The 25,537-nt window shown below is 24.2% G+C and overlaps 1 protein-coding gene across 2 annotated transcripts; it reads right to left on the minus strand.

Annotated features, from left to right (window-relative positions):
* On the minus strand, nt 1-13,456 carry LOC132932036 (uncharacterized). 2 transcript variants are annotated; one of them, XM_060998221.1, is made up of 7 exons: nt 12,811-13,456; nt 11,108-11,185; nt 5,244-5,361; nt 3,181-3,335; nt 2,077-2,217; nt 1,774-1,986; nt 1-889 (listed from the first exon to the last, which is right to left on the minus strand). In XM_060998221.1, exons 1-7 carry the CDS (start codon nt 12,856-12,858, stop codon nt 803-805), a joined length of 840 nt encoding a protein of 279 aa, XP_060854204.1. In that variant the 5' UTR covers nt 12,859-13,456; the 3' UTR covers nt 1-802. The 2 variants fall into 2 exon arrangements, with proteins under 2 accessions (XP_060854204.1, XP_060854205.1); XM_060998222.1 differs by lacking the exon at nt 11,108-11,185.
* Nucleotides 13,457-25,537: the final 12,081 nt, after the last annotated feature.

Here is a 25,537-nt window from a genome sequence, read left to right on the forward strand (position 1 = left end):
TATTTACAACACAATTGTTTGATTATTTAAAGACTGCTGATGAAACATCATAATATTCCTAAAATACTTGTCTTATATAGTTTGTACTACACATCGAATAACTACGGGTATAAAATATTATACAGGTACATTTACAATAAAAGTATAATTTTTATTTTATATTTTATATAATTGTACCTACCAGTTTTACTAAAATCTATATAATATATATGTACAAGACACTGGCGCCATGTCGATGTTGAGTACCTATATATACTATATAGTATAGGAATTATGTTTAAATTGGTTTCTCAATGATGCCTTAGGTAATCAGCGGGTCAAAAAATTTGTATAGGATCAATAACTCTAATGGCAGGCTGTCAGGTTTTTGAAGAGTTGTTCTTCACATTACGTATGGGTACATCGCAGTTGAAGTCGCTCTTTCAAGGGATACGTTACATATATTATTATTATTCCGTGATCGAAAACGTTTGAATTCATTGTTACACTCAATTTCGAGGTATTATTACGAGCAAACCTATTATTGGCGGTGTTTTTAAATATATTTATTGGATCAAAGTAAAAAATATAATAAACCGCGTCTGCAATATATTCACTTCATAATAGTATTATTGTTTTTTTTTTAAATTGATACAAATTTATCAAACAATGGTAGGTAATAATACTGTGAATATTTACAGAAATATCTAGTACAAATAATAATTATAAATGAATCGCATACTAGTGACAGTATTTACTATTTCAACTATTAAAATAAATTTGTTTTGTGAGAAAGTAATAATATTAATGAATTTATGAATATTCAAACTTTGATATAGTTTGGCTTCGAAGAAATAATAAAAAGTTGTATAAACGTTATAATCACACAACTTATTAATAATGCACAAATCTGAAATTAAGTTTAAGAATCATTTTATAACAATAAAGGTTCAAAAATTCACTTATAGAATTTCATACATTTGTGTGATTAAAAAAACTACTTACAAGTTACAGTATAGTGACGTGTAGTTCATTACATATATTTTTAATAATAATTAGATACATACGAAATATGTATTCCTATATATATATATATATAAAACTATATTTTGATTTTATTGATAGTTATATAGGTATATAAGGAATGCTTCTAATTTATGAATTACACTTTAAATCAATTATGTATATTATTGATAACTTATTGAAATTTATCATATTTTAATAATATTTTGATTATTGATTTATTTTTTTTATTAAAAACAATTATTAAAAAAAAGTTATTTGAAATCTGCTGTTATATAAACATATATAATATATCTTTTCAAAATTCGGTAATGATGTAAAATTTATTTTAAATGTTTTGGAATCTATCATAATTGTACTCGTTACTCCTGTATCTTCTATTTAGTTTTAATGATTTACCTCAAGGGCAAACGGCAAATTGAATAATCAAAGATTGCAGTAAATTAATAAAATATTTGTTAAAATTATAAATGATTTATTATGGAAATTCACGAAAAAAAATACACGTAATAATAAAATGTATCAGGGAAAAGTTAACAAAAAAAAAATTGCATTGATATTGTGACTTGCAAGTTAGTATAATATATTAGTTAGATTATTATAATTAATACAAAATAGGTGAGTATTAAAGTATAAATAATAAATATTAATTCAGTATTTTATGAATATACACAAAGAAGTATATGACTCGATTATGAATTTATCACGTGATTATACGCATGTTATTTATATTATACATATATGAATTATAAATGGTTTACTAAAGGATACAAGTTCCACATATGTCCAGTTTTTTGGTATTAAAGCAAATTTTAAGCTTTGAATAAAGTTTTTAGAAATTTGCTTACGGACCATACACATTTGTAATGGTATAGTAGATGGTAAAAAATCATTCCAATTAATATTATTTTCATTTTCCCATCCAAGATCACATTCACATAAATCGGTAATGCTGTTCAGATATCCATTGTGACAACGGATTTTCTAAAATGTATATTAGTACATATTTAGCTGAATTGATTTTTGTAAACAAAAACACTTTTAAAATTTTTGTTCGTTTTAAATAATTCATACTTGGGTAGAATGAATTTCATCAAATGTTCGGAACTGTTCGTCACTTTTATTGTTTTCTATCCTAAATAAAACTTCTTGAATGTCTTTTTGTGTAATGGTATAATTTAGATCTGCACATTGGTTGTTAAACCAAATATAGGCCTGTAAATGGGTTTTAAATTAGTTAATATATTTATTACTTTTAATTCAATTTAATCAAATATATTTGTTCTCAAGTTGTCGCAAGTTGAAAAGTATCTATACGTTATTATATTTCTTTGTATAAGTCTAAAGATTTATTTAGGCTATAGGTCTAAAAAAATATCATATATGCATTAAAAAAATAACAAATGTGCATTATATAAGTCGAGAAAAAACATTTTTAACCAAATAATAAAAAATTTATTAGTATTAATAATTTTTTCTTTTTCATATTACAACATTAATTCCATATTAATGTAGTCTCGATACTTAAAAAAAATATATGTTAAAAAATAATGATTATTATTTTAAAAATAAAATCATAAGTCAGTATAATAAAGAGATTATAACATCATAATATAATTTCATCAGTGACCAGTACCTAAGTAAAATATAGGCATTTACTTTTAATTTATAATTATACATTTATGAATATTAAATAACATTTTTTTTGCAGAATTTATTATTAAAGAAAAAACACTAAAAAGTTAGATAATGCGATGCGTAATTATTAAATATGCAATATTAAGAAAATCCTTAAAATGGACGTAGAAAAATATATGTATAGGTAATATATTTTGGATTTATTCGTAAATTCGTTATATATTGAAAATTTAATAGGATTATTAAAACTACGTAGACTATTTATCCAACTAACCCCGGCAAAAAAAAAATAAAAAAATAAAAACATGCAAATACTTAATTTCTTAAACCTAAAACTATGATGCAAATATAAAATTAGCTAAGAAAATGAAAAAAATATCGATCACAGCTAAAGGCATTCTTTAAATTTGATATAATATAATATACTACATGTCTATATGTCTGTATAATATAAGAATGATATAAATTAAAATAATAAAATCCTATAAAATAAGAAATAGGTACCTTATTAAAAAATGAATAAATAAATAATTTATTTACCTGATCTTTATTATTTTTTGATTGACATGTTGGAATTTGAACACATTTTTGTTTTTCTGTACTAAAGAATCCTCGATATCCAGAATATTTCATATGACAATTTATAGGATTACAATAATCTAAATAGTCCTCATCAGGAAATTCACATTTCATGCCTAAATGACGATTTAATATAATATAAAAGTTATTAGTATTTAGTTCTAAGTTAATTTCACAATTCCATCAATAATATATAAATATATTAAGCTAATATAGATTTATAAAAATATAAAATGAAATTGTATTAAGTAAAATTGTTATTTTTTTTTTTTATTCAGTATTGGAAAACAAATTTTTTACTATACTTACATCGTACCTACATGTTATTGTTTGGTGTGTATACGATATTATATAACTTTAATTTTCGATATTTTGAAACGCATATTATATTAGATATATATATATACTTATCAGCATTGTAAATTAGCTGGATAATTAAACTCGATTGGATAGTTTATAATGAAATTCAACAGATCGCGTGATCACAATAACAAAGTGACAAATGTAATTATTATTGTACGAGCGGGGAAATTTTCAGACTCAACGTCTGTAAACTTAATTCTATACATCTATAGATTTTACTATGTATAGTATTACTGTAACCAGTGTAACCTTATTATTATTATTGATATTTGTCGATTAAATTAGATATGGTATGTATTTGAAGACGTCAATCACCTGCGTATTACAATTTATAAAATAACCGTATACAACAATAATTATATAGTTGAAATACATTTTATAGTTTGATTTCAAAAAAGTTGAATTACCTAGAGGGGAAAAATATATTTATGCTTAAATTAAAACCCCTGTCACAAACACTATACAATTTCAACCTGGTAGATGTTTATATTTAAAAAAAACTAAAACGTCACACGTTCTTTGTGTACATGAATTAGTAATTTTTTGACACATATAAAAATGATTAAAAAATATATGCATATTTAATATTTATGAGTTTATGTGTTATTATTATCTACAACTTATTACTTTATTCAACAACTAATTTTCATTAAAATGTTTTTCTCATTTACAAAAAAAAAAACTCAATATTACATTATTTAAAATATACTTATTTGAGCTGTACGTTTTGGAAAATATTTTATGTAGGTATATATATCCTACATAATAGAATATATATAAATTCAAAAACAATAAACAATAATCGATTGATTATGAATATGTAATAATTAATATGTCATTTAATTTAATTTTGGATGAATATAATAATTCTATTGTTACAGACTTACAATGTAAAATGTACACGAATTATTTTTATATTAGTAGATCATCATTCATCACTATTAGATTTATTTTAAATTAATGATAAACGCATATTACTATTGGATAACTTTATATAAATCTTTTAAAAATCTGTAATTAACAATTAATGTGATAAAAATTATTATTTTAGAGAAAATAAAATTTGTTTTTTTATTTAAATTAATTTTCAGTGAGTACATAATTTACACTTAATATTATGATTTATGTTATACCTATAAGTATATACAGAGGGTTTTCGATCAATATATTTTCAAACGGTCATTCAACTAATTGGGACCGATAAACGATAATATGATATAATTAATGAAGTTATTAAATATTTTACATTATAAATGTATAGTAGTGTTATCTGTTATTACTACGTGTATGTATTAAAATATGCATACAGTAATTAAGAGTTTTCAAATTTATTAAACACCTGGTATACCTGCTTATTTTTATAATAGGTACTTTTGATATATAGTCAAATTAAATATCTGTTTTAAACTAAATTTTTGATTTTTAAGAAAGTAACGATATGATTATTTTTGATTCGAATAAATTAATAACAATAAACACTAAACCTGTCGTTAATTTGCTAGCCATGACATTTTTTAGAGTACGATTTTTACATAAGATGTGATGTAATTATATATGTGATGTGATGCACCTAACCTAAGATGTAAGCATCATATACATATTATATATATAATATGCAATATGTATACATTTAAGTTACCTCGTAGCCAACTACAAAATACCTTTGTTTACTGTTGTATCAAAATAAATCTTTTGAATGACTGTTGATTCGATTTGTTCATTTCTGTTATATATTATATTGACACGAACATCACATTCGCCTCGACGATTGTATGAATACTGTCGAAAAATGGATGTAATTATTAAAGAAAAAAATATACGTTTCGTAAGACATAATTTATTAGTTTTATGCATTAATAAGTAAAATACTATTAACGTACGATAAGTTATTACTAATTTTTTCTTAACTATAATTTATTATCATTATAAGTATTAAGTATAGTTACTATATTTCACAGTGGTGCATATTTCAATAAAAATAGATTAATATTTTGTTATAGAACAAATTAATTACATTTATATTCAAATTATGAAATCCTATAAAAAAGTAATATGAAAATATTATGCACTATATATTTCATCAATTTATACAGTTGATAATTATTTTGATAAAAGTTTGTTTGGTAGAAATATAAAATTGACTTAATATTATATTAATGTATATTAACATTTATGTATAATGTATGTATAAATATATTTATGTTATGATGAGGCTTGTAAACAAACCTACATAATATTATGATTTACGATTCTGGTTGATAAATGAACTAAACTTACTAAACAGTAAAGTGTGAACCATGTTTCACATGATCATTAGAATAAACACTTAATTACATTCGTGACTACACTTAAAGATATACCTATAATTATTCAGTGTTCAAATTGAATTTTCCCTTCATATGTTAATATGCTAATATAATAATAAAATGGTTAAAATAAATACAATTACTAATTGTTTGTTGTTGCTTATTTGTATCCTTAATTGCTCAAAACATTAGTGCTAATTATCAAGAACTAGAGCTTATAATTAGTTATAACTAACATTTGAGTATTGCCGAAAGGTACAATTGTAATTATGTAAATTATCAGTAAAAGAATTAGGCAATTAATACAATCCCAAAATATAATACCCCTCGTATACAATTCGGCTTTAGGACAAATCACTTAACAGTGTACCAAATGACAAATGCATAAAATTAATGCAGCAGACAAAATTATAACCCTTAATTGCCAGGCAATTATTGACTCCTAACTCAAATTAGCTTAACTCTCTCACAACAAACATTCCAAATAACTTGCTCCACTACAAAGACTCTTCTCACTTTCCGTCTTATGCAAGCGGCTTAAAAATCTGTGTGAATGTACAACTGTTTCGACAATAAATAACATTTGATCAATTAATTTAAATTAAAAAATGTACTGCCGAAAAGAAAAAATAAAGATATACCGTGTTTAAAAAAAGGAAACATTTTATATTTTTCGTGTTAATTTATTTATTTTAAAAATTAAAATATTATGGTCCGTGGGCCGCAATGAAAATGCAGTCATGGACCCATATTGATTTGGACTCTTCAACCACTGATCTACAGTAATAAGTCGATAAAATTGTAAAATATATTAATAGTTAATATTGTTTATAGTTAATTTCGAAAAAGTTTAAATATAATATTACTACGTGTATATATAATGTATAAATAATATCTAACTGCGAGGTTACATACTTATACTAAGTTGGTATTTACATTTTACAGCAGCAATATGAAGGGAAATTCCCAGGAGGTTTTTTACTAGTTGCCAATGGTAACGTTATAAACTACAATAAAAATAAGGCATTAACCATTGGAGTGTGTCATAAATATACCTAGGTACACATACAAAATTACTGGGGGAGATATTAGATAAGTCTAATTTAAACATTTTTATTTTATAACTATACGTTTTATAATTTCAACTTGACTACTAATGCAAATATCAAATAAAATAAACAGTATAATATTTAGTTTTATCTATAATTATATGCACGGTATTATGTATACATATATGGTATATTAAATTGTTGCAATTTGCAGCTTATTTTAACTTATTAAAACAAAGGTTTTTATTTTTGTTTTAAAAATTAAAAATATAGTTTTTTTTTTGTATATCATACCAATTAAAAATATAATAATGTATCGTATAGTATGAAATAATATCAATATAATAAAATATGTTTTATTAAAAAAATTTATTCAATTTAACATTAACAATAGATAATATTACTATCGGAATAATAATATTATAAGAAACAAACATGATTTTTATCTCATTTATATTTTTTTGATTTATATCATGTCTAAGTTATTTATTTTATTAAATATTTATTATGTAACAGTTAAGAAATGTGATTGCTTACTATATACCTTTAGTTATTAGTTACTATAGTGTTACTACATTTTATTATATTATTTATTTGGTATTCACAAGATATATTATGAAATAATAAATAACTGACCAATTATATACATTATACGATTTAAAAGGTTCAAACAGAAATTGAATTGTACAAAATAGTAACTATTTATGAATATCTACTGGATAATATAATATAATCTATGTATTTATATAAACGATAGATACATTAATTATATATAATGAATATACCTAACAATTTTTTAGGAATAATTAAGAACATTTATCTTTGCAACTACAAATACCTTTATGGCTATATATACATTATGCCGATTAGAATTGTTGCTAATATTGAACCTAAACATGAAGTGGTAGAAAATTAATTTCAATCCAACTAATTTAGAACAATAGTAAGAACATTATAGCCTATAGGTACAATAGGTACATATAATTATCTTATATACTCTTTAATCTATAAATATACCTAAATATACTTTCTGATTATTATTTATTATGATATAATTGCAGTATGGATAAAAAAATAAATAAAATGCATACTTTTTTCAAGCAATATCGTAAATTGCGATAGGTTAAAAAATATCTGGAAAGTCGTTTTGCAGTTAATAACATAAGTATATCGAGTATATAATCATCGCCATTATTTATATTTTTTAAGTAATATAAGATAGATTGAACTAATTTTTTCAACGGCATATTATTCATTAAAAATATTATATTATTGATTATTTTTATAATATCACAATATATTACATCGATATTATTGTTATTAACTTCCTTTAAAGAAAAACTATTATTATATGTTTAAATATTATCTAAAAATGTCAACATTTTAACTTGAAACGTTTGGAGACAATGTGTAGCAATATTTTTTAACTGCTGTAAGAAAAACTTACGAAGATTTGACACTAAGAAACAAAATGTATTTAACATAAATCTAATAAAAAAATAAAAATTTCTAATGTTTTGAAAAATATTAAAAATTATATATTGTGCGAAAAAAATACAAATAAAAAAATATTTGGTAAAAATAGTTCCAACAATTTTTTCTATGTATGAATTACATAATTGCATTGATATGCATTGATATTTGATATACAGTAACAACTTGTCACATCACAGTATAGAACATATATTATCTTAATAAATTATAAAAATATGGTTGTAAATAAATAATATTATTTTTTTACTAAAACTCAAAATAATATTTTGTTTGCCGGTAGCGGCAGATATGCGTCTTGACACTATTTAAAAATAAACGTAAAGGTATAACTGTATAAGCACATTACATTTATTAAAATAATTCCAATCAGTAGAGTTGTTGTATAGTTGTTGTGGTTATTTAATTTTACAGCTTTTTATTTTATTTCTGGGAGAGTATATTTTACTATTTTTACTGTTTGGGCAGAATTTATTCAATTGTTAAAAATCGTTCCTTCTCAAAAACATGTGGTTTTAAGAAGGAACGATTTTATGCTGTGGGCTACATATTATACCTAATATATAATGCGGACAATCGTGTGAATATTATTATTATTATACAGAATAACGCCGTCTGTCGTATAAAAACAAAAAACGATACACGTACATTATAATAATATTATACCTATATTATATATATATATATATATGTATAGGTATATATATATATATTATTTATATATAGATAAACTATATTTGTTGTTAACGGATGAAAACATTTTCTCACCATTGGAATTCGTGATAGTAGATATATAGCTTTTATTTTTACTTTAAGGCAAAATCTCGTGTATTGTTTTACGTACGAAAATTACGACGAATTAATTTTGGATTTCCGTTCGAAACTTGTAATATACTAATATGTGAAGTCGCTATTAAATATAATATTATATATATAGGTATATACTCGACTGCTGTGGCGGCTGAAGTTAGTTATTTTTCCCACATCGATTGACGGTAAGTATATGTATGTATGTATATATGTATGTATGTATGTATGTATGTATGTGTGTATGTATATATATATATGTATTATATACATAAAGCAGTACGTCCGGTTCTTTCATTATTACCTACACTTTTTTTCTTATTATTTTTCCTATTCAATATATAAATTATTAACATGGCGGCCGTCAAATAATTGCTTCACGTCAATTACTACATAACCGGGTTAGGTTATGTAGTCTCGACGTCGATATTGTTATTATCATCGTCATCGTAGTCATCCACATCATCATCATCGCCGCAGTCGTTATTATCATTATCATCATAACGCATATACAATGCACCCGAGGAAACAATACAACCGGTTGCTGCGGTTTCATTGGATGACGAAAGGTCACGCCCAATGAACTCTAGCTGTTTTCCAGTTTTCACGTTGTGTTAAGGACGAAATGGACAGGGCCGTATAGATCGCTGGACCAGAGCGAATTGAGTTTAGTAATTAGTATATATGTAGGTATACACAATATATATTAATATTTTAGAAAATAGTACGTGCAATTGAAAAATGTTATTAATTGTTTAAATTATGGTTAGGTACACACGTCGAAAAAAAAATATAAAAATAATGATGAAAATAAATCGTTGATGGATCTAATTGATATAATATTATATCTATTAGCTATTATATATATTTATATGCAAACATAAGCCATGTTAAGATATTTTATTTTGAAAATGTAAAATTATGTTAATTTATATAATAAGAGGAATAAAAATACTGTAGTAATAGTTGTGTTGATTTTAGTGTTCAATGTTGCAGCGGCTTTTATTATACTTGTTCTTGTTAAGACAATTAGATGCTGACATGCTGTATTAGATTATCATTTTATATTTTTATAATTGATTGATTTGGTTTAAAAAGGATTTTCGACGGACTAGTTTCAAAACATAGTAGGTACTTATTATATTTATATCTATTTATAAAAAATAACTTAATTAATATTTTGTAATAGTTTTCTTAGTTAATTTTTACTGCTTGAAGATTATTTATTCCTTGGTTTCTATACTATACAAATATATATATAAGTTTTAAAATGTAATATATTCTATATAATTTATAGTGAAAAAAATTAGGTGTTTTTATATAACAAAAACGACGTAGGTATATGTTTTAATATTTGACTTTAAACAATATTGAAATACAGAAATATTTATTTTTGTCATTTTTGTACTTTTGGAATTAGTTCTAGTATCATTCGTGTAATTCAAATTGGAAGTTTTAACAACTTAAAAAAACAAGATTTATTTGGAATTTATTGGGAAACGTTTTCAACCATCTCATTTTTATTAAATGATTCTGATTACGAATAAAAACTATTTGGACCCATGCAGTTATATCTCTGTTTGTTTATATAGTTTAAAAAATCCAGACCTAGATTACTACGAGTACACATACAATTTTTAGATTTGAACAATGACTCCAATAGTAAGATTATTTTATCATCAGGCCACATTTTATATTTATATATAGTTGTGGCAATTTTATTTGTATATTATATTATGTAGGAACGAATATATTATATATAATAATATGAACTCATGTTACAAAAAAAACATTGTTTTTTATAGTATAATTTAAACTAAATTTAAGTAGTTATAGCCTATAGGTATGTATGTTATATTTTAATGAACTTACAATATTCAGGTACTGAAGAGTTATAATTTTAGAATCTCGTCCTGCCAAATCTAAGCTGCTTCCAATTAGTTGAAAATGCTAGAACATTTATAACACTTTAGCAATTCAATATAATACCCAATTAATGTACAAATATATAGTCTATATTTTAGTTACTATGTAGATAAAAAATGAATATTTAACTTATAAAATATAATACTTTATTAACAATTAAGTAAAATTATTTTTACTATACATACTAATAGATATTTTGTAATAATATATGATTTATTTGATTTATATACAATATTTTGCATAGCTTAAGCGACCTATAGTTATTATAATCTATTTAAAAATTAAGTACACAAGTTATAATTAAAATTCAGATCAAATAACAGTATTTTAAATGTTCAGCTATACTAAGAAAAATGTTTATACGTTTTTTTTCCTGCAAACCAATAACCATCATATTTATGTATTCTGAATTTCTAACATAATTATTATAAATGATTAATTATTCTAGTTCTATTTATACCTACTAATTATTAATATATCTGTGTTAAATTAAAATTATTATTTTAAAACTTATTCAGACTAAATATTTTTTTTTTTAAATATTCTTGATCTGTAATAACTATTACGTCATTATAAATATTTCTAAGTATTGAAAAAAGGATTTTTTTATTCTTTAATTATTTTTTACCGTATAACTATACTGTAGTAATTATTTTTTTTTAATGATTTTTCAATGCAGTTATGTACATGTATGTGCACTGCAGTTGTCCATTAGTCATTAATAATAATGTTATATTAATACTGTATAAGTCATCTATTACATTTATATTAGGTATATAATTTATAGTTTATGCTAATTAGAATTAATATCATATTAAAATAGCTGTTCAATATTATTATTATGATTGATAATTTTTAAAATAAAAATATATTATAATACATTTTAGAATTTTAGAATTTAAGCAAAATGAATTATAATTTACAATATAGGTACGTATTTTTTCAGGTAAGAAATAAATTGTATTTATGTATATTAAGTTAAAAAAATATAATGTTATCTAATGATTCTAAAGAATAGTTCAATGATATTATTGTTAAATAGTTCGTTAAATAACCTACATGTCAATTATAGTATAATATATATTCAATTTGAATAGGTCGGTCAAAACTTAGTATTCTCTCAGCTAAATAATATAAAAATTTAAAAAAATCACTGGCGATCATTCAAATTAATCTAAAATTATAATAATACTCCATTTTGATGTGGTGTATTTAAGAGTGCGTAAGTTAATATATACGTATAGTTTTGTTGGTAGATTAATAATCATGCAATTATGCGTAGATTTGTATATAGTATATTATAGTATACACTATATACAATAAAATCATAATATAATATTGGAAATGTATATAAGTTATATAGTATAATATAGTTTATAATATAATCACTATTACACATTATATATGTATGTGCATGGTGCATGGATATTGGGTTGTATATTTAGGGGGTTTGTTTTCTGGGTTCTCACACTCATCATCGAATTTTTTTTGTATAATAGCTATATAGTATTTTATTAGCCAGTTAATATTTAATTTTTGTCCATATAATCACTACATAAAATCTCCCCACCCCTTAAAGTTATATTGAATATATACCACTGTGTATGTGTATGTAATATTGTGTGCTAATTAAATATTTTTATACGTACGTTACAATCAATATCAGTCTTGTCGATATGTTCACAACATTTTATCATATCTGCCACTACAGTTACCGGACGATAACCGTAATTTTTTAATGTTATGTCTGTGCAATATACAATAACGTGATTAGAACTAGACAACCGTTATGAGAGATAAAAATATTTTACACTTTACTATTTAAATAGGTATGTATTATACATATAATTTATATAACCAACACAGCGCGCATGCTATAAAACGTATTATTTTGTCATCTACAGCTAGGCATCTTATTTTTATCATATTGAAATGTACAGTATTATTTTTAAATTTTTTTTTTTTTTGGCATTCATTATATACGATTACGTACGACGAAACAAACTTTTATATTAATTATTGTTTTCATTCAAGAGTAAATAACGCGGGATAAACGCAACACACTGCAGCTAGTTCGTCGTGATGATATAGGGTGATGTATATACAAACAGGTATATCCGCAGAGATATACGTATCACGTCGGACAATTCTAGGGGAAACGATAAATTAAAAAAAAAACAAAAACAAAAACCGAGTGTCATACACAAACTCACACACACTTATAATATACAGACGTACAAACAGACACACACACACACACACCTAACCGACGGACAAAAAGAACGTATACGTCGTTGTTACTATTATGTGACTGAAACGAGATTGGGTGTACGCGTTGTATATATACGTGTAATGTGCATGGTATAAACAGTGCATTGTTTATGTTGACAACATGCGAAAAAGAACACGCGTCCGTAATGCAGTTGATCACGCGAACCCCCTCGTATACACAATACGATAGTATATACTCTGGCCGAAAATATATATACGTATATATATTTAGTTATAAACACACATACGTACTACAGTGTGTATGTGTGTGAAAACAAAAATGATACAAAAATATACACATATATAATGTATACGTAATTACAAAACGACGAGATAGTCTTTTGCCTTTAGTGGAGTGCGTTTGCAGCGAGGGGCCCAGCCTCGGACTACCTTCACCGCGCCGCCGACACCGCCCCGTCAGCCGGAAACTTCAATCAAAACCGCACTATATATATTATATTATATAGTATTATTGTTATTACAAAAAATGTATTTTAGACGATAATATCATCATCGTATTATAAACGAGTATAGCGTTTTGTATAGTATTTATACCTATATATATATACTGTGCGGGCGAGCGGGCGTTGTTGTCGAGCGGCATATCGACACGGGTAGTCGAGTTCCCGAATACGTGAAGGTGGATGATATTGTGCAAATGATTATGAAGTGGTCGTCTTTGACGTCTATTATAAATATATATATATAGGTACCTATGAATTGCTACTAGCTATACGAAATACTATTATGATTAAAGGGTACCGTCGCGGTGAGTGTGATAATGATACACCAGTTATATATGTCTTGTGAGGTAATAACGCGAAAAATATGTTGCTGATTTATATTATATTATATATATTATTTACTATAACATATATAAAATACCTATGGTACCTATGTATAGTACAGTATCTGTTATATAAATACAGCCGTATACTTGGTACAAGATATCTTAGCTCAACTGACAAAAGGTACCTAGCTATATTGATCACAATATTATATACATTATACATAGATATAATGTATAAACATCTAGTTAAATAAATAAATAAAAAATATTTATATTAAAGTCTCGTATATTTTCTAAATAATTCAGAAATTAAAATATTTAAAACTGTTTCACCGTATAATTTGTATAAATTACTTACGATTAAGATAGTAATAAAATAATAATTGTATAATTACTCGTTATATAAACATACGTCCTTGACGATATCAATGTACAATATATTATTTTAAGGTCATTATAATTATTATAATATTTTATTAGATTTTTTCAATATGATTGAGTAAACTTACAAAATATTATGGCGAAATCTCCTTCCTTCCAGGGAATTATACCAGAACCCTGAAAACGATCAAACTTAAAAATATTTAAGTATGTAATATATATAATAAAATTGTGTTATTTTACTTACTATTATACTGACATCACCTTCTACAAAAACAATTAAGAACCCGATCAACATGAAAACCAATATAAATGACATTATATATATATATATAATCTTGAAAAAAAAAATGATTATATTGAATATCTTATGTTTGATAAAAAAATATATCTATACAGTAAATATATATCATACTTATATATAACATACTACAAATAATATTATTATTATAATACCACATTATAAACTATAAAATAAAATTTTCGGATTTTCATGATGTTGTTTAGATTTAAAATAAACTCATAACAACGGATAGTATATTATACATTTAAATATTCAAGTGAAAATGGCTAAATATATAGCCATAGATTAAATGTAAACATTAGTCATACAATTCGTTTGGTCTATGAAATAAGCAATATTCCTGGTCGTCCGACCTGGCAACAACATTGAAGAATTCATACCTATTTAAATTCTGTCTCGTTTCTCGCATTCCTTTGGATATATTTGGCCTTTCTAATTCCTTAAGGTTATCCTGCAGGCCTTTAGTTAATGTTTGTGTGATGATTTTCATATGACTCTTATTCGTTTACTATTTACCATGTGTGTATGATTTAAAATATTTTTTTAGTATCTGTAAAAGTTAGTGTTACTTAAAAGTAACTATATTACTTATTTTAATAAAAAATGAACAGTTGATAACTAGAATGCATTGCTTTGCACAATTTTTCAAAAATAAAGAAAATTCTAGTAATATAGGTTTTTATAATTCCCAAAAGACGAACGTTTTACTTTATGGGTCAACATTTGTAGTAGATACTAGGTATACAATACAACTATATGCTTATTCTTATTACTATTGGCAACTTAATGGAAAACACACCAATGAAAAAAAAAACTAGCTATGAAGATTAAATCGGGAAAAAAATAAATTTTAAATTACATGAAGACAATGAAGAAATTTAAGTCAACAACTATATGTAACAACGATACAGTTTAAAATTATTTAAGATTAACTTAAAACATTTATCACCTAGTTGGATTATTTGTTATTGTTAAGTTCTATATTAATTTAAAAACAAAACAAAAAAAATTTTATAGAAAAAAAATAGGTTATTTTTTGAAAATAATTACAAAATAAAAAGGGAGAATGATCTGAGACGTATTGGTAACGTAAGAAAATTGGGTACCATAACTGTTGCGTGATTTAAATGATTAATAATACTATATAGTTGTCTATCTTTAGTATGGTGTCACAAATTAATACCAAACAGCAAAATATGAGAAGATTTTGATGTTAATAATAATAGACAAGACACTTATTAGTTATACCGAGTACAATTTAACATATATTGAAATAAAATGTTAATATGAATATATGATCTATTTTACTTTATCGATGATGATCTGATAATAATACACAGAATATTATGAAACGAGACTAATTATAGGAACACGAATATGTATAGTAGGACGAAGGAATATTATAATATATTTTGTAAGTAATCAAAAATAGTTATGAGTATATGGTAGAACTCCGTGATAAACTGAACGAATGTAACACATGTACGTTTACTGTTTAGGATATAATTATATATATATATTTATAAATGCTTATTATAAAAGTAAAATAAGTTTGAATACTGTATTGGTGTTTTCTACCATGGTGAAACACCATTACAATATAATAATTAAATCAAATAATTAGCATTATATTTCTAGGTAAACACTCATATTTCATATGGAATATTTTTGAATATGCAAACATATAAAAATAATATAGATCTTTCATTTTTTCATGTTTTTTTTTAAAGTTTATGAAAATACTTAAAAATCAGCTTTTGGTAAATTAAAAATGACCTATGATAATTTTAAAATTATGTCAATATCAGAATCTGCATTCATATCTGTATTTTATCTGTTGAATTATGAATAGGCGATAAATTAAAATAAGAATGCTTCAAAATTTTATTAGAACAACTATGTACAAACTTTTATAAATAAGATCGACTATTCAAGTTTATTTTTACGTTTTAGGATTTGTACTTCAACTAAATTTTTCACTAATGATTTAGTATTCTGAAAAAAAAATAGAAAGTTAGAAATTTAACAACATTTGTAAAATAATACACTGTAATATTTTACTAATTTTATAATTATTTTTAGTATTATATGATATAATTTAATAAATACCTTTTTAAATTCTGAGCTGAGCGATGAATGAATTGATTTCAGTATTTCACAATGATGTGTGTGTTTTCTTGTATGTCTGTGTACACGATGAGTAGTCGAAAAAATGATTCGATTTTCAACTTTGAGAGTGGTTTTAAATATCAAATTGGATCTAGTTTGTACTTTATAGAAGATTTGTGATTTAAAAATATATACCTATTATAAAAGTTTATTAAATCTTTTGAAGTTTGATGTAAAAAAAGAATAAAATAAAGCAGATAAGAATTTTACTGAAAAATACATTTAGCTACAATGCTACAATATAGCTAAATATATTTAAAATACATTAACAAATTACGTGAATGATTCGATGAGCAATAAATGTATATGGTGTTATAGTTAAACCGTTAAAAATATTAAATTAGACACGTAAAACATTATTTGAAATTGTAAATAACTATGAATATATATATTTTTTATTAATTTGAAATATTAAATAATTTGTATCAAACGATAAAATGAGTGCTGCTGTAATATGTATGCCTCTAATATGCTTGTAATAAGGCCAGGGGTTATAATGGCCTATGAGCGACGTCTATCTTACAAACTAGTTTTGTATTGATAGGAAGATAATAATAATGTATACCTACGTTTTTTTTTACTATTATTATTTTTTTTTTTTGTTATTGAAGCGAAGGAAGTGATATAGCGTGACCGAAATGCGATTGAAAAATAAATAGGGAAAAATATTGTCGGAATAAATGAGATAAAATTATAGAAAAATACATCACAAAAATCGAAGGCCAACCGATGTTGGACGATTATAATACTAATCCCAAGCCTGTAATTATGTATCGGAGCCCTGAGGATTTTGCCCCTTCACCCAAGTATCAAAGTCTCAATTATGCCGATTGATGTAAAGAGTGCATACGTGTGATGGATCTAAAAAAAAATGTTTGATGGATGTGGAATGTAACCAGGGGCTAATTTTAAATCTGATTTTAAGAAAGTTATTTTTTTATTATTTATAGATATTATCGAATTTATGTAAAGCTTAACATAATATCTGCAAAATTGGCGAATATTTAATTTCTTAGTTATTTATGCAATTTTTAATTTTTATATTTTTTAATCTACTGAACTTACGGTGTATTTAAGTAATTTGTTAATTTTGCCTACATATTGAAACATATTATTCAATACTATAGTCAAATACAATCGAAGAATTATATTTATATGCATATATGCAATTAAAATTCTATTGATAAATTTGGACAGAATACAAAGATTCCGTATTGGACTCATCTCAATTCACTCACCTTGTAGTGTAAGATAATTTTAGTGCACTAAAGTGTATTATTTTATATAAATGAAAGCAATATTATTATATAAAATCTAATTCGAAAAGTGATTCTATAGTTGACACTATTGTTAATAATTTAAGTGGAAACTTATACTTTTTTTTGCAATACAAATGTGTAAAAATGTTTTCGCAGTATTTCAATACATAAAAATCGAAATAGAACGAAATTTAAAATTTAGGTAGGTGATGGAGTACTGTAGTATAGACCAGGGGTGGCCACAACGAGGCTCGCCAGTCGCATGCGGTTCTTGTCATCAAGTTTAGAGCAAAATTATTAATTATTTTATAAACATATCTAACTTTTAATCAAAATTAAAAAAATAACAAATAAATATATAAAGTTTTAAAAATGTTTTTTGAACAAAATAAATCTATTTGTAGAATATTTCTGTGAATGTATTAGTCAAGAATTTATAATTAACAATTATAAAAGTGCTTATAACAAAGTTAGAAATTATAAAAAAAATATTCTAAAATATTCTTTTTCGGTTAAAATATGTCAATAAACGATGTTTTATTATATTCTTAAATATTATAACCTAACAGAATAGCCTGCAGGACTCAACACCACTTATTTTTTAAGTTGATAATCGTTTATTTAAATAGCATACTATTATTGTTAGTTAACGTTTTATGTATGGTTTTTGATAAGTTACTTAAACTATGTTTTTTTTTATCAAGAAATATGTATAGTTCAATTTATAGTATTTATTTTCTCTCTCTAGATATACTATTTTGTGTTAACACGAACACATTTTAAACTCGTGATTTAAGTTAAGAAATATTTAAATAATTCGTGGACAATTTATCTAATATTTTTGGATAATTTTAGAATTTATCAAGAAAATCTAAAGTTTTTGTTTTTTTTTTTATTGGTGAATAAAATTTAGTTTAACATAATTGATTGATTACATGCAAAACTAGGTAGGTATATCGTCAAAAATCAAAATATATAACTAATTAATGACCAGTTTATAACTTAATATTATATCTTATTATATCTTTTTTAAATACTAATTACTTATATTTAATGTTTTGCTTTAATTATTAATTATTTTGTACCTGGTTTAATATTAAGAAACGAAATAAATACATTTTTAAAAATATGAATAAAAATACTTAAATATTGATGAGTTATATAATGTATACGTAAATCCATAGGATTAGTAATTGATTTTAATTATATATGATAAACATCCATTGAAAAAATAATTTATTTAAATATTTGATATATCTTATCAAATTTTATGAATTTAAATAGAATAATATACATATACATATGTATTACTATTACATATGTAACAATATTTAATATTTGATTTTAACTTAATACTTATATTATGTATATATAGTTAAGATCGTTCATTATGTATTGAAAATTGAACAAACATATTCTACCCTCAAAAAGTTAGACCTCGGCTAACTCACTTACTAAACTTATTATAACGAAGTCGAGTGATTCTTGTAATAGTGATTATTATTATTATTCAGATGAATGTCGTCTGCGCCATAATGTAGTCTTTACATACTGCAGCTTCATTGCTTCAGTATAGTGATATACGAGTGTAAACGAGATTTATAGCCAATAACATTACGATTTATATTGGACATTGCTTTGATATTTTATTTTATTTAATGTAATATATACATATTATAAATATAATAAGTTGCTTACTGGTCAGATAGGTATATCAACAGCGTGATTCCATAGAATGCGTGTTTTAATTAAACGTTTCATTATTTACAAATTTTTTTTTAATAATAATAATGCATTAATGCAGTAAATAAATAAAAGAAGTAAGAAAGAATGCAATTTCAAGTTGTCCATAACGTTTGGATTCTAGCCAAATTAATGATAAATGTATAATGAATAGACTTACCAATCGTACAGGTGACTAACAATAATATATAAAAAAAAATAAAATATATATTGAACTAAAATCAGAAAATAGTAGGTATACTTAGGTGTCGATCATTGAGTAGGTTTCTCTAATAGATAATATATTGAATTAAATTTGAATTCAATCAATTTAATTTTTAACTAAAATATTTTGAACATTTTCGTATATTTGAAAAATTTTGTAATATTTAAATTTTAAACACTTTAAAATTTTATTTTTATTTTTTTAAATTGTTATAAAAATATAGCTATCTTTAAAATTTCAAATGTCCATACATATAAGTTAAATTAGTCTTAATATTGAATAGTCTCAATTTTTCATTTAATTAAAAACTATACTTATAAGGAATCTTATATTACATTTTCATGCAAGGTTAGGTTTCATGCAATTTTTATAAAAAAAGTTGAAGTTTTAAAATATCTTTAAATAGTCAAAAAGTGCTAAAATTACTTCAAATTGAAAATTATATCATAACTTAAAAATGCTAATATGAATATTGTATAAAAATTTCGAGTATAGGTATCATGCTTTAGTTACGTATATTTGCTTTTAATTTACAACAAAATTACAAAACCAATTTTGTCAAATACAATTTCATTTTAGATTTTTATGATTATTAAGAAAATTGCGGACCACTATTGAATCTTTTACTTCAAAAGATCTAAAAAAAACCAATTTCATACCAGTATCCACCTACGAAGTTGAAGATTTTAACATTTTTTCTAATATAAAAGTGTTTCTTAATATAAAAATAAAAATAAATAAATTAACAAAATAATATTAGATTTCCATAATTATTATTATTATTAAAAAAAGAATACAGGACATTTTTTATTTTTGGTCATCTCAATGTTGATAATTTATTTTGCTACAGAAAATGCCTTCAGACACGAAAAAAAACACATAATTGTAAAACTTATATCTTTATATCGTACCGAATCTAAAACAGAAGTAGATTGAATAGTAATTAAATAATTAAATATTTGTTAAGGACGATATGAGAATTTAGTCGTGACTTCTTTAGTAGGTAGACGTATGTTTAAATAAAGATTTAATTATATATACGTGGTTTATTGTATATATATATATATATTAAAGTGGGTTTCATTAAATAAATATCTTTTAAAAAGTCTAGAATTCCACATCGTATATTATGTATACATAATATAAATATAAAATACCATAAGAATGACAAGTTTAAATAGGTTAAAATAATTTATATAAGTAAAATAAAAAAATATAGTGGTTAAAAAGTTTTGAAATTATATATATCGTGTGTTAATAAAAAAAACAAGTGTGCATTTAGATACTATATTTGTATTCAAATAGCTGAACCGTTAAATTATCTATATTATAAGGTCGTGAGAAAAAAAAACACGAAAAAGAGAAAATAAAATAAAATAGGTACCAACTACCAACTGTTCACGTATTATATGTATACACTATATAATATATTATATTATATACGCTCGTATAAGAAACGATGTAAATATCTATAATAATAATAATAATAGTAATATAATAGTAATATGCATGTATTTACGCAAATGAATTTCGTGCAGACATTCGTTATAAATGTTATAATAATGTGTTCGACCGACCTGAAAAAACTATTGATACAATAATTGTATTATAAGTATAGTTACTAATTTTTTATCCCGAGATGTTATTGTCGTGCTTGTTATTTCTTTATTCCATTACCTACGATTAAACTTTTCTACCTACAGGCTATAGTGGCTATAGTGGCTTAAAGTCCTGCAAGTTTATTATTATTATTAATTATTATCTACCCGATTAGTGATTACCTATATATTATTCAAGCTGTATGCTAATTACTTATGGATGCTATATATGTACAAATAATTACCTATGCATTTTATTGAAGTACCATTATGGTACTATTATGCATAATAGTTATAGATTTATTAATTATCGTTTTTTATTTGTCGAGCACTTAGGGGAGAGGGTATTTTATATTAGTATACTTTACTATAAGGTATATTGCAGCACTTTTAAATGAAATGTGACGATATTAGTAAACAGAATTTAAATGTCTATATGCATTATATTATACGCAGACATCCTAGAGAACGAAAATAAAACATACGACAACTCAAACAGTGACCATATAAGTACAGTTAAACCAACCAAAATTAAACTATATATAATATATTACGATAGTATCATATTATAATAAAATGTATATTATACTATGTTTATTGTATACATATAATATATATATATGACGACGTTTCGCTAAATATACACATAATATAATATAATATACACACGACGTAGCTTTATAATATGTAGGTATAATATGTATATATTATATTATTATAGTATACGCGTGCAGTGTGCCCACAACATGATAAATTAGCCGATTGCGATACGGGTGTTAAATTATATATTATACGAAAAACGACCATTAGGGCTTTTGTCGAACGGATGCGGAATATGAGCGCATAATTTGATTTGTGTCGTGCCCGCGGCGGGACTCCTACGGCGGCGCGACGATTACCCGCAGGGAACCCGGTTGGGGGTGTTGGCCGCGTTCCCGGTGCGTACATTATATTATACGCGTTACCTGCCTATAGTTATATATATGTTATATACATATTACATATACACATATTATTACATAAAGCACTTTTGATTCATTTTATTCCAACACTCGCACACTATACATTATATATCACACGCAAAACACAATAATTATTGTTGTCGAAAGAAGTCGTAACGTCGATACCATTTTTTTTTTTACCCTCGTTTGGTCGTAAGGTATTATTGATGTTAAAACACACATTAAAATAAATATATATATCATTATTCTAATAAGCTGCAGTATGTAAATTTATTATAAGTTTCCAGCCACGAAAATTTCAATTTAAATTCTTCCATCATATTATATATATATAGGTATGAGCATTGAGCACATACATAGAGCACAATACAAACTCACATACTATATGCGTTAATAGTTGACCATTAAACATTTTATAAATCATATTTGAAACCAGATAGCCTTATATATATATATATATCCTTCGCTTAGATTATGATTCATAAGACACCTACAGACGTCCCTCCCAAATGATTTAAAATGCCGTCCTAAGCCGCCTGAAATCACATCAGCTCATGAGGAACGGTCAGAAATTAACGTCTATATATATTATATATATATAATAGTACGCATGGAAATTAACTCACCACAAATGTCCACTCCTAACTGTAATGCAAGAACCGAAATATAACACTGTATAATATATGGCCATAAACAGGTGTAGCTGCAACGTAATATTTTTTTTAACTATAATAAGTAATAACCTACGTATTTACTACAGGGTTGATTGCACACGCAATGATAATAAAGCATACGCATCGCCATCACCGACGCCAACCAGCATATATCGGTGTTATTATTTTAATCAATATTGTATGTATCTATACCAACCCATTATCACTGCACTATTTTTTTTTCATATTAGTAACCTTCATAATATACTCTCATAGTATTTGTTATAACACTTATAACACTTATAACACTTATAACACTTATAACATATATATACATGAATATTTTAAACGTAAATTTGACATTTGGAATTCAATCAAAAAAATTAGGTAGATAACTATGTGTATACTAAAAAATAATAATAAAATTATATGGGTATACTGCAATCTACAGGTATAATTCATATTTTTTGCATATTATATACTGCAGTGAATCAATAGTAACGAAATAGGCTTAATTTAATAATGGCATGCGCTCATCGCATACCGTGATTAATCGCAACGCCACTGATTTTTTTTAACTACCTACAATGAGCATGCAAGTGATGAGAAACCAAACAACCTGTTCAAAAACTAACCAGTGTTTTGTAAATTTGCATAATTTTTTATAACATGTTTTCGATATTTTTAATTTCACTATTCTTTTCCGCTATTTTGAGTGGATTCTATTATATATTATATTACTTTATATAATATATACTATTTACTATTATATACACATATATTCAATTACAATAACTAAATACAGTAGTACCAAGAGTGCCTTATTATGATGTGAGGCCGTGAGGGAGCATAACACTAACACACATACAATTTTGAAGGATGTACAATGTATAAAGACAAACCACAAACAACTTTCTCAATCGAAAAAAAATCATACAACTCTCATTATTATAATCCATTAGGAAAACACACTGTGCCTTTTTCTTTACTCTTTTCCTCTTTCAAACGCATCCTTTTTCTTCTTACCCTTGCAGTATCTCATTAAGTATAAACATAATATATAATAAGGTGTACATTCCGATAATGTATATAATTTATTTTATATATCTCATATAACCGATAATTATTTATTATATCTAATTATTACCTATATATATATATATATGCCCTATATAAATATAAGGCATATCTCTATCTCAGACTTTTCAATACTTTTAATATCAACATAAATATGTTATTACGAAACTAATTTTATTTTTAAATAGCCACTTATCCCTCAACATTATCATATGTATATTATATACCTATTACATCTGGCTATTTCTTTTTTAATTATCTGTACAGATTGTGTAGGTATGTCATATTGTCAAACAAAGAATAACACAATAGTTTCTTAATTGTTTTTACTTGTAATGACACGTATTAACAGATAGAGACGAGTAGCAAGATACCACGATAGGAATACCGTATACCTATATAGTATAATATCTTATTTAATTTAAAAAAATGATAATCATATTTAGATTTTGTTTATAGTTCTATACCTATAGTAATATATAGAATCAATAAATATATGTTAGAATTAAACCTATAAATACTTTGACTAAAATATCGTATAAAATAATATCATCGTTTTGACATAATTATCAAATATAACCATTAAATACATATGTTATATAAATAACTACCTACAATAAAGTGGGAGGACTAATAATCATTAAACATTAAAATTGCATGTAGTTAATAAAATACACAATTAGAAAGTTATATCAACTCTCTGATTGGCTATTTATACAAGTACTATATTACAAAAATAATTTATTAATGACATTAATGACATTAACAATTAAGTATATACATATAAAAATATAATATACATGTAGGCTATATATATAATATAATATAATTTATTTTAATTTCACAATAATACAATGTGACTATACATAATTTACATAATATGGGAACTATAGAGTATATTTTCAATTTTTTTTTTTTAATTATCAGAATATTTGCTATATATTATCTATATTTATTTATTTAT

The sequence above is a fragment of the Rhopalosiphum padi genome, chromosome 1 (assembly GCF_020882245.1).
Source record: "Rhopalosiphum padi isolate XX-2018 chromosome 1, ASM2088224v1, whole genome shotgun sequence".
In the NCBI taxonomy this organism is placed as follows: Eukaryota; Metazoa; Arthropoda; class Insecta; order Hemiptera; family Aphididae; genus Rhopalosiphum; species Rhopalosiphum padi.